The sequence below is a fragment of the Haematobia irritans genome, chromosome 3 (genome assembly GCF_050003625.1).
Source record: "Haematobia irritans isolate KBUSLIRL chromosome 3, ASM5000362v1, whole genome shotgun sequence".
Taxonomy (NCBI): domain Eukaryota; kingdom Metazoa; phylum Arthropoda; class Insecta; order Diptera; family Muscidae; genus Haematobia; species Haematobia irritans.
The window spans coordinates 195,572,415-195,586,796 of NC_134399.1; the positions used below are offsets into that span (position 1 = coordinate 195,572,415).

General features: G+C 30.5%; 2 protein-coding genes across 2 annotated transcripts; one reads left to right on the plus strand and one right to left on the minus strand.

Annotated features, from left to right (window-relative positions):
* Positions 1-1,470: 1,470 nt before the first annotated feature.
* Swt1 (Swt1 RNA endoribonuclease) lies at positions 1,471-6,855 on the minus strand. The gene is made up of 6 exons (XM_075301275.1): positions 6,561-6,855; positions 5,427-6,500; positions 3,849-4,043; positions 3,466-3,789; positions 2,038-2,196; positions 1,471-1,971 (listed from the first exon to the last, which is right to left on the minus strand). The coding sequence occupies exons 1-6, from the start codon at positions 6,757-6,759 to the stop codon at positions 1,745-1,747; spliced, it is 2,178 nt and encodes a 725-aa protein (XP_075157390.1). The 5' UTR covers positions 6,760-6,855; the 3' UTR covers positions 1,471-1,744.
* A 2,436-nt stretch (positions 6,856-9,291) lies between these two features.
* On the plus strand, positions 9,292-10,529 carry scu (hydroxysteroid 17-beta dehydrogenase 10). The gene is made up of 2 exons (XM_075301278.1): positions 9,292-9,434; positions 9,636-10,529. Exons 1-2 carry the CDS (start codon positions 9,426-9,428, stop codon positions 10,392-10,394), a joined length of 768 nt encoding a protein of 255 aa, XP_075157393.1. The 5' UTR covers positions 9,292-9,425; the 3' UTR covers positions 10,395-10,529.
* Positions 10,530-14,382: the final 3,853 nt, after the last annotated feature.

Below are 14,382 nucleotides of genomic sequence, written 5' to 3' on the forward strand. Positions count from 1 at the left end.
TTTATTTCTATAGAAAACTTTGTCAAAATTTTATTTCAATAGGAAATTTTGTCAAAAATTTATTTCTAAAGAAAATTTTGTCAAAATTTTATTTCTATACAAAATTTTGTCAAAATTTTATTTCTATAGAAAATTTTATCAAAATTTTATTTCTATAGAAAATTTTATCGAAATTTTTATGTATTTATTTATTTATTTGCTCAATTTTGTAATTTAAAGCCCTAAGGCCGATGCAAGATAAATTACAACTTTATTTCTATAGAAAATTTTGTCAAAATTTTATTTCTATAAAAAATTTTCTCAAAATTTTATTTCTATAGAAAATTTTGTCAAAATAGAAAATTTTGTCAAAATTTTATTTCTATAGAAATTTTTTTTTCAAAATTTAAATTTTTTAAAAATTTTATTTCTATAGAAAATTTTTTCAAAATTTTATTTCAATAGAAAATTTTTTCAAAATTTTTATTTATTTATTTGCTCAATTTTGTAATTTAAAGCCGTAAGGCCGATGCAAGATAAATTACAATTTTATTTCTATAGAAAGTTTTGTCAACATTTTATTTCTATAGAAAATTTTGTCAAAATTTTATTTCTATAGAAAATTTTGTCAAAATTTTATTTCTATAGAAAATTTTGTCAACATTTTTTTCTATAGAAAATTTTGTCACAATTCTACTTCTATAGAAAATTTGATCAACATTTTATTTTTATAGAAAATTTGATCAACATTTTATTTTTATAGAAAATTTTGTCAAAATTTTATTTTTATAGAAAATTTTGTCAAAATTTTATTTCTATAAAAATTGTTGTCAAAATTTTATTTCTATAGAAAATATTGTCAAAATTTTATTTCTATAGAAAATTTTGTCAAAATTCTACTTCTATAGAAAATTTTGTCGAAATTTTAATTATATAAAAAATTATGTCAAGATTTTATTTCTATAGACAATTTTGTCCAAATTTTATTTCTATAGAAAATGTTGTCAAAATTTTATTTCTATAGAAAATTTTGTTAAAATTTTATTTCTATAGAAAATTTTACCAATGTAGTATCACAATGGACTGAATACAGTCTAAGTGAGCCTGATACATCGGGCTGCCACCTAACCTAACCTAAGGTCATTCTTAGTGTAGACATTGCAATGTGCGTGAAGATAAATTCGAATTTGCAACTTGCAGGGGAAAATTAGCAGAGACACGTCCCTGCTCCTTAAAAACGGTTTTAAATTTTTAAATTTGAATTTGGATGTTTATTATTGAACTACTAAACTAATTTCCCCAAAAAAAAAACATTTTTTTTATTTAGTTTTCATGTTATATATTTTTCACAAGTAATTTGCCATCAGTTTGACAAAACTAACACATGAAGAAATACCTATATTTATATAATTCAGTTTTTTTTTATAAAAATAAAAATATTCATTTTGGACATCATAGGTAGTAGAGGTCATAACGAGATGAAGTGGATACTTCAAGTTATACAAATATACACTATTCTATTTACATTTAAGTAAATACATATGATTTTGTATAAACTACAAAAATATACAAAAAATAATAAAATATATATAGAGTATAGTATATATTTCTATTTAACAAATTGATCGTATCACAAAAGGGACACAAACATAACATATAGAAATTTTTGGTATTATAAATATTTTCTTTTGTAAAGAAAAATTTAACGAAATTTTACATTTCGAAATAAAGAAAATGAAAAACGAAAAGATCTCCACCAATTAGGTCATGTGCTATCATCGCACGATGTTGAATTATATCGCTTGGATATCAAATCTGATTTTGTCGCTACAAGAATGTTATTACATACAGCTTTGTTGCGTAAATTAACATCTTCCGTAAGCAAAAGTATATTGGGCACATGTCTTTTGACCTGCAAACAACAATTAATGATACTGTCATCTGCCGAATTCACGTCAATAAAATGATCACGTTCTTCCAAAGCAGTTTGAGCTGAAAAGAAATTATTAAAAAATCAATTTAATATAAATCCATTTGAAATTTATATCCAAATTTTACCTAAAACATGTTGTGACTTATTTTCCAATTTTTTATTTAAATATTTTATGGCTCGTACAGCTAGTGTTTTCACACCTTCTTGGCAACCAGAACGCATTTTCAGTTTATCCAATTCCTGTAGAACACTATATGGAATATACAGCATACTGCCTTGGGTATCTATGGGCAATAAAATAATAGATAATAGCATTAACTGTTTGCTAAAATAGCAAATTTTCTCTAGTAATTTTTAAATGTAATATTGTTTTGTTTAGTTTTTAAAGGAAACTTAACCCTCTAGTGGCCGATTTTTTTTTTTTGCCAACGGATTAAATATTCAATCTTAACGACACAAAAAGAAGAACCCTACACAAGAAAAAATTATACGGTAAAATTGAGTATATGCTGTAAAGCCTCTGGTATAGTTTTAACTAAGTTTTTTTTTATTTTATTCATTTTTGTTGTCTTAAAGGGCGTTTTAGTAAAAGCTTGCTGATTTAATGAATGCCGCCTAAAGGCGGGATTGGTCATTAGAAGGTTGAATTTCTTTCTATGCGTTCAAGAAATTGGTATGCAAATCTCGCCTTTCATATGATTCGAGAGTGAAGTGTTATTGATCGAAATGGAGTATTTTAATCAGTCTATATTTATTTCCATTTATTTAAAAAATTCGTAGCCCTTGAGGCGCCGACTTAGCAAATTACTATGAACTACTCTAATGGAGACTATATGAACAAAAAATTACCACAAAATTAGCAATATAAAGGATATAAAAAATGGCAGGCTACATGCCATATATTTTCTATGGATCCAAGAAGTCAAATCGGGAGATTGATATATAAGGGAGTTTTATGGAAATGTTGTTCCATGTAAACTATATTTAGCACAACTCTTTACGGATTTTAAATACTTCTAATTTTTTAACACAATTTCAAGCAATTCTTATAAAATTGCGGCTTGTGTACCGTCAAGAAGTCAAATCGTGAAATTGGTTTTAAAATACAAAGATTTCAATTTTAAGGAAATAGGAAGAAAATCGTGACTTCCATGCCCTATACAATTATTTGGGGGCTTTATCAAACCGATATATAGCAAACTTGGAGTATCTCTTTATGGATCTAACCTATATCTATATTTGCAATTTCACAAAAATCAGATACTAGGAGAATTTTTTGAGAAAAAAAAAAAAAAAATAGAGCGCTTTTCGATTTTTTTGCAAAAATATAAAAGGCAACCCTCATATATGCTCAAGAAGTCAAATCGGGGATCGGTTTATATGCTCGCTATATTTACCATGATCAAGAATATAAATACTTTATATGGTCGAAAATTGATATTTCGATATGTTACAAACTGAATAGCAAACTTATTATTCTTGATATTTCAATATATTACAAACTGAATGGCAAACTTATTATTCTCCCATCACCATTATATATATGTACTTACCACACAATTTCAATTTTGTCAAGTCTTCTATGAATGTCAAATGTTCCAGTAGTACATTAGTATCGACAACAAAATAATAAAAATCCGTTAACCACTTGTTGTTATTACGAGCAGTCACACCTTTCTTTTCAGCCGTCAATCGTAATAGGTTTTCATTTACAGCATCATAGATATCACCCATGGTCTCAGGAATACTTTTGGTACTAGATTTTTTTATAGAACTCTTTTCATTTATGCTTAAAAGACTAGCTTCGCTATCACATACATTAAGTTTTTTATTATCTATGGGTAAATCTATTGGCTGCCAGTCCATAGCTTCAGGTTCTATAATATAAACATTTTTGAGTATTTGTGTTTTAAAGAAAAATGACTTATTTACTTACCATCATTAATGGTATTATTGGCAGTGTGAAAAATAGTATTTGTCGAGTAATTAAAATGTGATTCAGAAGAAGGTGTGGGAGAAACATTTAATTTGTCGGGGGTTGTATCAAGTGTAGTAGAAGGTGTTGTTATACCACTCGCAGTAGCTTGTTGTAATTGTAGAGACTGTCTTAAACGATCTAGGCGGGAATTGGCTAAAACACAATTTTTGTAAAAAAAAAAAATAAAAATATAACCTTTATTTAAAATTTTACTATAATTTGTTATATCTATTATATGTATGGTAGAAAAGGTCTTGCTTGATTAAATGCTTAACATTTTAAATATCGAATTTGGTTATTTGAATTTCTTGAGAGGGATCCGAGACATAGGATTTTGTTTGACACGCTAAAATTTTCATTACTAAATTATCTTGTAAGTTGATTTAGTTCGAAAAACTTCAATTTGCACCTACAAAAAAATATCACCAAAATATTTCCAATTAAAAAGTTAATTGAATCTGAAAACTTTTTCAATTAAAAAATTAATTGATACAATTAAATTTTTAATCAAACTAGAAACAACAAGTCAATTAGGTCAGTGATTGAAAAATTTTAATTAAAAAATTAACTGTTACAATGAACTTTTTAAACAAACTCCGGAGACTAACGGCCATTTTCATGTAGCTCCGTTAGGCTTTAACTGCCAGTTAACAGAAAGAAAATGGAAATATCTTTTCTCCGGTAAACATTAACTGAAAATTTTTCAGCAGTTAAGTTTCTAACTGGCATATGGAATATATACGCAAGATGACAGATATGTAGATAATACGGTTTAAAAGTTCGTTAGCTAACGTAGCACTAACGGAGCTTCATGAAAATGGTGGTAAGTCAGTTAAAAGAATTATTTACTTTTTTTAATTTTTAATAATCCAATCAATTTTTTAATCAAAATAAAAGGATACAGTCAATTAAGAAATTGATTGAAAATAGTTATGTCTTTAAATAAAAAATTAATTGAAACACTCATTTTTTTAATCAAACTAATAACCCAAAGTTAGTTAAAAAAATAAGTGAAAATTTTCGCGGTATTTAGTAAACAATTAATTGCTCCAATAACAGTTTAATTTAACCGTTGTCGACTGCAAAACTCAATTAATTGTTTAACTGATTTAATTAAAAAGTTAATTGAAAATTGGATATAATTTTATCTAAATAATTAATTGAATCAACTAAAAAACTGAATTTTCAATAGGCATAATTTAAAATTGTTGATTGAATTATCCAATTTGTAATTGAATCAATTAAAAAGTTAATTGTCTTTTTAAATAAAATTAATTGAAATTTTCAAACCAATCAATTAATTTGTTTTAAACAAATATGTTTTAAGCCCAATTATTTCAAAATTAATTGCATCAATTAATTTCGTGATTGAAGGCAAAATATATTTTTTTTCTGTGCGGCAGACACAGTGAGAAAATATATTAAATCCTAACATATTTATACAACACATTAAAATATTTGGGGCTTTATGTTTTCTGATGCACCTTAATTCACACAAAGTATTTGAAAACGCCTATATTATTTTGCACTACTCACCTGAGCCTTTTTGATAAGCGGGAATGTTTAAATTTGTCGGCGTACTTGGTAGCGATGAATCCAGTGTTTTTCCCTCCTGTCTTAACTCTTTCAATGCTTGCTGGACAGCAGACGAAGAAGAGCAACAACTTAGTTGATTCGAAGAACTACTAAAAGTTTTTTGAGTACTATAGAATGAGGGTGGTGAACCGATAGAAATATCATTGGATTTATCTAAAATTGGAGAGGCAATCTTTTTTTGTTCTTCTCTCAGTTCACTTAATGCCAAGTGAATAGACGATGATGGAAGATTCGCCTTTTGTTGTTCAGTCTTGTTCTGTGGTTTAAATGATGTCTTCGACAATAGTCGTGTGTCCTTCTCATCCTTCGATTTGTTCTTATAAAACGGTAATGTACAAAAATTCTTGATTTTATTTATAAATCCAGTACGTAAATTATTCAAGGGAGAAATTTGTGTGTCGGGCAATGGCAAGTTATTTGGTGAGGTTGATGGTAAATTACTCAAAGAAGAATTTTGAACGTTCGGCAATGGCAGGTTATTTGATGAGTTTGATTTGGATGAAACCGGAAGTAGACTTTCGACAACTTTCTCAGGTGTTTTGTTGGGTGAAACACCACTGGAAAGAATTTCAGTTATTGTCTCATCCTTTTCTCTTTTACTGGCAGATTTTGATGGAGAGGGTGAGTGTCGTCTTTTTTCAATAACTCTTGGAGAAGTCCGTCGGGGTTTGGTTGGTGACGATGTGACCTTGCCTTTGGCTCCATTTTGTTTTTTCAATTCTTCATCGACACTTAAAGCGCTATATGAGGATGTTAGTCTTTTACTTAGCCGGGAAGGTGATGTTTGACTCGGTTTTGATGGTGATGTGAATTTACGTTTACTGCTGGTAGTAGGCTTTTCTTGCACATTTTCTTGTTGTTCTTTATCAACTATATCGCTTTTGGATTTCTTTTCATCCTCTGCGGAAACACGTCGTGATATATTATTATTCTTCTTCTTTGACTGCTCAAGCTTAATATTGTGTTGAAGCCTTTTAAGGCGGTCTTGGGCAGGAGTTTTCAAGGGTTTCGGTGCTATTAAGGAAATTACCGATAATTAATGAAGTCAAGCTCTTTAAGGTTTATTGCATATACCTGGTAATTTTGGTGGAGGGGAGTTTATTTTCTTCTCTTCCTTTTTTTCTGGTAAAGTACCGGAAATTTTCGTTTCTGCTTCTGATGTTAGCCATTTAGTTTCACCAGTTGAACGGTTGAACATATAATAACGCCCAGGACGACTTTTGCTTTGAACCTTTATCCAGTCATCGGGCTTTTTAGATTTCTTTAAATCCATCTATCAAAATATATATTTGCCAAGCTTCGATTAATGAATATTTGAAATATGTTAATCAAAGTAAATTTTACGATCTGTTGTTGCTTGTTTATTTAATAAAAGTGTTTAGCCAGCTGTCAAATACAAACACCAAACTTGGCATCACTCATCTGCGGCCTGGTTATAAACACGAAACAAAACATAACGTGCCATGGCAAAATCATAGTTGTGTTTCTTTGCATTTTTTTAATGAAGGTATGAACAAAAATTGTAATGAGAAACTTTCCAAAAATCCTCTGAAAGTAAACAATTTCGGAGAAAGAACAAATAGTAAAAATGGTATGAGATAAGGGTAAGGGGTAATAAACCGTAAAACACTTCATATATGTTGAACCGGAGGGTTACCGGCACATTAAAAATTTGCAAGCATTTCAAAGTTCGATTTTTATCACCCATCGCTACCACACCCATATCATACGGGCTCAAATCAATAACGTACGTAATTGATAGTTAGCCAACCCCGTATGGGACAATACATGGCTGAACAAGAAGGTTAAATCATGGGCCCATATGCCCTGCCAGCATTTCAAAGTTCCATTTCATCCTCATCGCTACCACAGACTCGTAAATGTCACCACAACCATCGAGAACTGTGATGGGGGAAGCATATCAAAAAGTACAAAATGTACATGAAAGTATTTTGCCATCACTACTGTTAGAAGAGCCATTTTATTTTTTGTGAAACGCCAAGCGCAACCAGCTTGTTATATTTTATTTAAATAAAAACGAAAATAAAGTTCTGAAAACATAGATATTACGCTTAAAATTGTGAAAGGTATATGGTGAACAATTTTCGACTTTCCAAATAGAATAAAGTGATCGTTTTTCAAATATTTTTCCAGGCACGCTGTCTCCATCGAAAATAAACAAACTGGCTGATAGACGCTGCAATATGTAACTTGCTACTTAAAACTCAACATCATTCTTTTATTAATGCAAAAAATTATGTTAAATGTGATGAGATAAACCGAAAAATGTTATATTTATAAGAAATTATAAATGTTTAATCAAATCAATAAACATCTACACAATCGTGTTTTACTTGACCACAATGATTCTTCTACAATTACCTTAAAATGCACTTTTTCTGATAGTTTGCAGGGGTTCTTATTGGCGTCCTTCGAAATTGATCTAAATAGGCACCTAATAATTGCACTGATGAGAAACTTTTCCGTAGTAACATGGCGTGGTACAACTTCTCAATAGTGACGGCGCTTTTCCGACGAGTTTTTGATGTCGTATATGATTGTTTTCGACGTAGTGGGGATTCTCAGAAGCGCCCCCAAATTCAAAAAATGTTGGCAGGGTAGTCAGTATGTATTTGTCCTCCCCATATATGGACCAATTCCTCTGTTTCCCACTTGTTGAACAATGTTTCAATTTGACTGACAATCAAAATGGCAATGTGGCGGCTGACATTGTTGTTTCTGTAACACTGAAAGTACCCTCCTTAATATCCCAGCAAAAAAAGCGTCGCCAAAAAAGCAATGAAAATGTTCTTTTTGGATCCGGAAGTGGTGCAAAATTGACGCAGAAGCGATGAATTTAACATAGGCTTGTCATAGGACGGAAGTCCTCCATTTCAACAGCCGTTGCACTGAGTTTGCATCACTTCTTTAGGTGTGATCCGAATTCAATGTTTTGGATGTAAATTAAAAAAATTCTGTGATATTACCCATTAGAAGTATGAAAAATCCAAGTTATAAAAAATTGAATTAAAAGTACTTCATGGGTAGTTAAAATAAAGAACATCATTGGGAGTGCATCTTCTGGAAGTGCTTTTAAAGTTGTGCATTTGGAAGAACTTCCAAATTTTTTTGCTGGGATGTCTTGATGATTTTCGAAATTCAATATAAAGTAAAGTGTTTTTTTTTCAGACTCGAAATCTAAAACTGTGTAAATTAGGGCTGTCACCCTGGATAAGTCCCCTCCCGAATCCCGGGTTTTTTTTTGTTATTTTGGATCCCAGGATTTTTCGGAATCCTGAAAAAATAATTTGTTAAATTTGATGAAATTTTGGATGTCTTGACATATTTAAGAGGTTACTTAAAACGATGAAGTATAAAAGAAAATCCTTAAAAACAATATGAAATAGCTTTTCATATTTTGAAATCCCGAATCCCTGTATTTATAAAAATCGGCCCCGAATGACAGCCCTAGAGTAAACACAGTAATACCAAAGTCCTACCCCCGTATTCATAAAAGTTAACGTAAATTTTAAACCTACTATTGCCATACAAATTCCTTCGATAAACTGTCAGTAAATTATTATGAATATGGTTACTAAAATGTTTTGTGTCTGTAAATTCAAATTGTAACTTCCGTCTTTTTTCCTTCAATTGTTTGCATTGCAATATCAAATTGTAAATATTCGAATTTAAAAACCGTTTCTAAATTGTAATTTATATAAAAAAATTGGCAACCCGGCCCTCCAAAGGCAACATGACATTTCATATCGCTACGAAATCATATCAGCTGTTTATTCCGATTGCATTGATTTTTTAAAAGCTGTCACAGTTTTTACCACACGCATTCAATCATTCAACCGGTGCTTAGCGGTGTTGCAGTTACAAATCTGTTTTTTTTTTATAGTATTTACATTAGTGTAATCTTTTCATCTTGTCAATATGATTAAGGTAGGTTGTTGAGGATTTATTTTTGATACAAAGAAATACATATTCTGGCGAATGCATGAAAGAGAAGTGAAAGTTCAAAGTCCATATCGTCGCCCTTTGTGAGATTATAGTTTATGAAATGAACCCGTTATACAATCAATTTTGTTTGTGGAATTTAGGGGATAAGTGGCATTTTTCATTGTTTTTATTTTATTTTTATAGAACGCTGTTGCTTTAGTTACTGGTGGAGCTTCTGGTTTGGGCCGTGCCACCGTTGAACGTTTGGCCAAGCAAGGTGCCCGAGTTGTAATGGCCGATTTGGGTTCATCCAAGGGTAACGATGTTGCTAAGGAGCTAGGTGACAATGTTGTCTTCGTGCCTGTTGATGTTACCTCCGAGAAAGATGTTACTGCTGCTTTGGAAACTGCAAAGAGCAAATTTGGCCGTTTGGATTTGGCTGTAAATTGTGCTGGAACAGCTACTGCTGTTCGTACTTATAATTTCAACAAAAATGCTGCCCACCGTTTGGATGATTTCACCCGTGTTATCATGATTAATACCGTTGGTACATTCAATGTTATTCGTTTGTCGGCCGGTTTAATGGGTGCCAACGAACCCAACCAAGATGGCCAACGTGGTGTTATTGTCAACACTGCTTCCGTAGCTGCTTACGATGGTCAAATTGGTCAAGCCGCCTATGCTGCTTCTAAGGCTGCTGTAGTTGGCATGACCTTGCCAGTTGCTCGTGATTTAAGTACTCAAGGTATTCGCATCTGCACCATTGCTCCCGGTCTCTTCAATACCCCCATGTTGGCTTCCTTGCCTGAAAAGGTTCGCACATTTTTGGCCAAATCTATTCCATTCCCCCAACGTTTGGGTGAACCCTCCGAGTATGCTCATATGGTGCAGGCCATCTATGAGAATCCTTTGATGAACGGTGAGACTATTCGTATTGATGGTGCCCTCCGTATGCAGCCTTAAATGTTTTTAACAATGTCTAGGGCAGTGGTGTAAAATTTACATAAATTCATTCATTTATTTTTATAATGATTTTGGTATTCTGATTTTTGTCAATAATTCGCATTTATTTTCATCTATAGTAACTAAGTAAAAGAAGTGTCCCTTAAGGATAAATTGTTTGCCAAGCAAATTCCTATGCAACTGAATAAAAAAATAGTTTATTTTCTTACGAAAAAAAAAAACATTGCAGTATTCACATTTTCTATGTATATGCAGGATTATTAACATTCTACAATTCGTCTCTGGGTAATAGGGTATTCACGAAGAAAACATTTATTTTTTTAGATAACAATTGTTTCCACTGTGTTTTATCTGTTTCCGCTTAGTATAATTTTACAAAATGTCTGGCGGTTATATATACATTTTTGTATTTTAAATAGATTGTCTTATCTTATTGATATAAAGTGAAAAGTGTGATTACGACATCAACGTTTCAAAATCCATAACTTTTGTATGTAGGCAATCAAGTTTACCCCCTCCATCTATTGCATTTTTTTTAATAAATGAAGGACAATTATATTTGAAATTCGATTCGTAGTAGTTTAGGTACACAAAAAAGCTATGGCAAATTTTGTTCATATGGGATCATGTTTTGTAAGGGCCTCCTTGTATTCTTAAACATCAATTAAGAATCATCTGCAAACAAAGGTTGTAAAAATCCTCAGTCTAACCTATGGAAAAATTGTTAATGCAATTGACTTCCATTTTCACAGAGCTCCTTTAGTTCTACGTTAGCTGACGAATTTTTAAATCACTCTATGGATATGTCTTTCATCTAGCCTAAATTTTTGTATACCAGTTAGGATCCTAACCCAATGAAGCTTAATGAAAATGAAAGAAGTCTGGTGCCGATGACCGATTAATGGCTCGAATAAGTAAATATGATTTCTCAAATACATCATTTGTCTATAAGATCGGAAATGGAATATAAATGTAACGTTATAGCTTCCTCAAGAAGCTATTGATTGAAAGTGGACTTCATGTTGTTGTTGTAATAGTTTGTTATATGGTTTTATCCATTTCATGGTAGAATTGGCAGCCGTAACTAAATGGATGCTAAGCGCCTTGCAGTTTGCAAAGAAATTCTGCCAAAATTACCACAATTTCTGGAAATTGGTGGTATGGATCGATGAATCCAAAATTAACGTATACAGAAACGATGCCATACCATTTGTCCAACGACCAGTTAATTCGCAACTTAAGCCTAGATAGATAAAAGACACGATAAAGCACGGTGCATAGTACTTCGAAAGCGGCCAAAAAAATATGTGCTCCGATTATTATTCTAATTTCTGTTTCTATAGGCTACCATATCGAACTTCGATTGCAAAAATAAAATGTTACTATAATTCATTAGAACTATTTTTAAAACAAATATTTCAATGAGCTTTTTTTGTCCAAAATGGAATTAAATTGTGTGGATGGTGTAAAAGAGAGAATGGTCCGATTTTAGCCAAATTAAATATTTTGTGTAGATATTGGTGGTGGTTTTTGAAATAAAATAGAAATAAATTTGAGCAAATTAATATTTTGAATTTTTTTAAATATTTGAGATTTTTCTATCCAGAAAGGATAATTTACAAAAGAACGCCAAAAACAAAAAAATTATCGCCTGATTTTGACAAATATTGTTCCAAAGCCAACAATTCACCACTACACCAAATGGAATTTGTTAGTAAAAACAGCAGAAAAGTCTGCTAAAAGAGTAAACAGTCTGCTGAAAAAAGGAAAGCAATCTCTGTTTGCTGAAATAGCAAACATTGTCTGCTATTTTTGAAGCTCGATTACACTAAAACATGTTTTAGTTTGGCTGAAACAAATAAAAAATGTCAACTTAGTGGCTGTCGTAACCAACGTTGCCACAATGAATTTTTATTTTGGCCCAACAATTTTCCAAAATTGGGCCAAAATTCGCACCAATTCCAAATTAAATAAATTTAATTTTTTTATTTATACTTATTGTAAAAATAACCAAGCCTTTAGGCTAATATAAAATGGTTATAAAAAAATACAAAAGTAACTTTAAATATATAAAAATTTGACCAAAAATAAAATAAAAATTAGAATAAAAACTAGCAATAATAATTTATAAAAGAGAAGAACAAAGAATGAGTAAAGATACATGTTTTTTTTAATTAGAAAAAAAAAATAAAATAAAAAACTATTTTAGTGATTTTGAAAACAAAGTGAGAACAACAACTAAACAATGGATAAAAAAAAACTGACATAAAACAGAACTTATTAATACTAAAATTAAAAGTTAAAATTTTTCCAAACTTTTATGTCGTTAGAAAATTTTGTCAAATTTTTATTTCATTCAAAATTTTTATTTCTATAGAATGTTTTGTCAAAATTTTATTTCTATAGAAATTTTTGTCAACATTTTATTTCTATAAAAAATTTTGTCAAAATTTTATTACTATAGAAATTTTTGTCAACATTTTATTTCTTTGGAAAATGTTGTCAAAATTTTATTTCTATAGAAAATTTTGTCAAAATTTTATTTCTATAGAAAATGATTTTTGTCAAAATTTTATTTCTATAGAAAGTTTTGCCAAAATTTTATTTCTATAGAAAGTTTTGTAAAAATTTTATTTCCCCGTGTAAAAATTGGAGGATCCAATCCTATCTAATAATATCAAATTGGATCAAATTGGATCTGTTCAGATATTGGTTCAGACATAATTAGATATGCACAGATATGCTATATATGGTGCTAGATCTGGTTAGATATAACTGCAGATCTCATCATATATAGTATAATATCTAATTATATCTGGCATATCTAATTATATATACTTGGATAGGACCATATATAGCACTATATCTAATAAGATATGGTAGATATAACATCATATCTGACTATATATGGGGTTAAATACGGTCCAAAATATAATAAAAAAAAATCATGAACAAGTTAAAAAGATTTTTGAAATGCACGTCTAAACCTCAATGTCATTATGTCAAATGTCAACGCCGTCAGGGGCATCACTTCTAAACAAATTTAACCCCAGACTAGCAGAGAAAATTTAGAAATTTAATATAATTGTTTTAAATGTGTTCCTTTGATAAAGTTGTGGAGATTATGTAGGTAAGTAGATTGTATTTGTTATTTCCTTAGTAGTCATTTTCATATTGTTTTACTATTTTCTAGATTTGGAAAAAAAGGAAACCTCAGTGGTGTACTGGTTAACATGCCCGCCTTGCATTCAAAAGGTCACGGGTTCAATCCCAGTTCCGACCAACACAAAAAATTATTTCGGCGGTGGATTATCTCCTCGCAGTAATGTTGGTGACATTTCTGCTTCAAAGATTCTCTAAGTTGTTTCAGCGCAACGTGAAATGCCGATAGGACTCGATTATAACAAGGAGGTCCCATGTTATTGAGCTAATTATTGAATCGAGCAGCAGTCAGTGATAAGTGAGATGTTGATTACTGTGATGTCATGATGGTCTGAATAGTATGTATGAGCCTAAAATAACAGCCTATCGCTATACCTAACCTAATCCCGAATACACTTTAAATGTGAGTATTAAAAGCAACATAAAATTATATGGCAATTTTTATTGCAACTTAAAGAAACATGATCCAAAACAATACTAATACTTGCTTACATAGTTCAATATATTCCCATATTTGTTTATACCTATATTTGTTTAATAATTGTTTTTTTACTTAATTTCATTGCAGATTGCCTTAACGCTGTAATACTTTAGTCGCGTGTCTAAGTCCAAAGCAGAAGAAACAAACGAAAAAACCCTTGGACAACACTCTAACTCAACTGTCAATACTCTTAAATAGCTTTGATGGATCAATTTAAATTAAACATATTTATTATGCACATACTTTTTGTCTGTATTATTAAATAAAACAATTGATCTAATTATATATACAAATTATGGGCTTTTATGTGTTGAAAGATCTCGAAAGATACAATTGTATCAAATA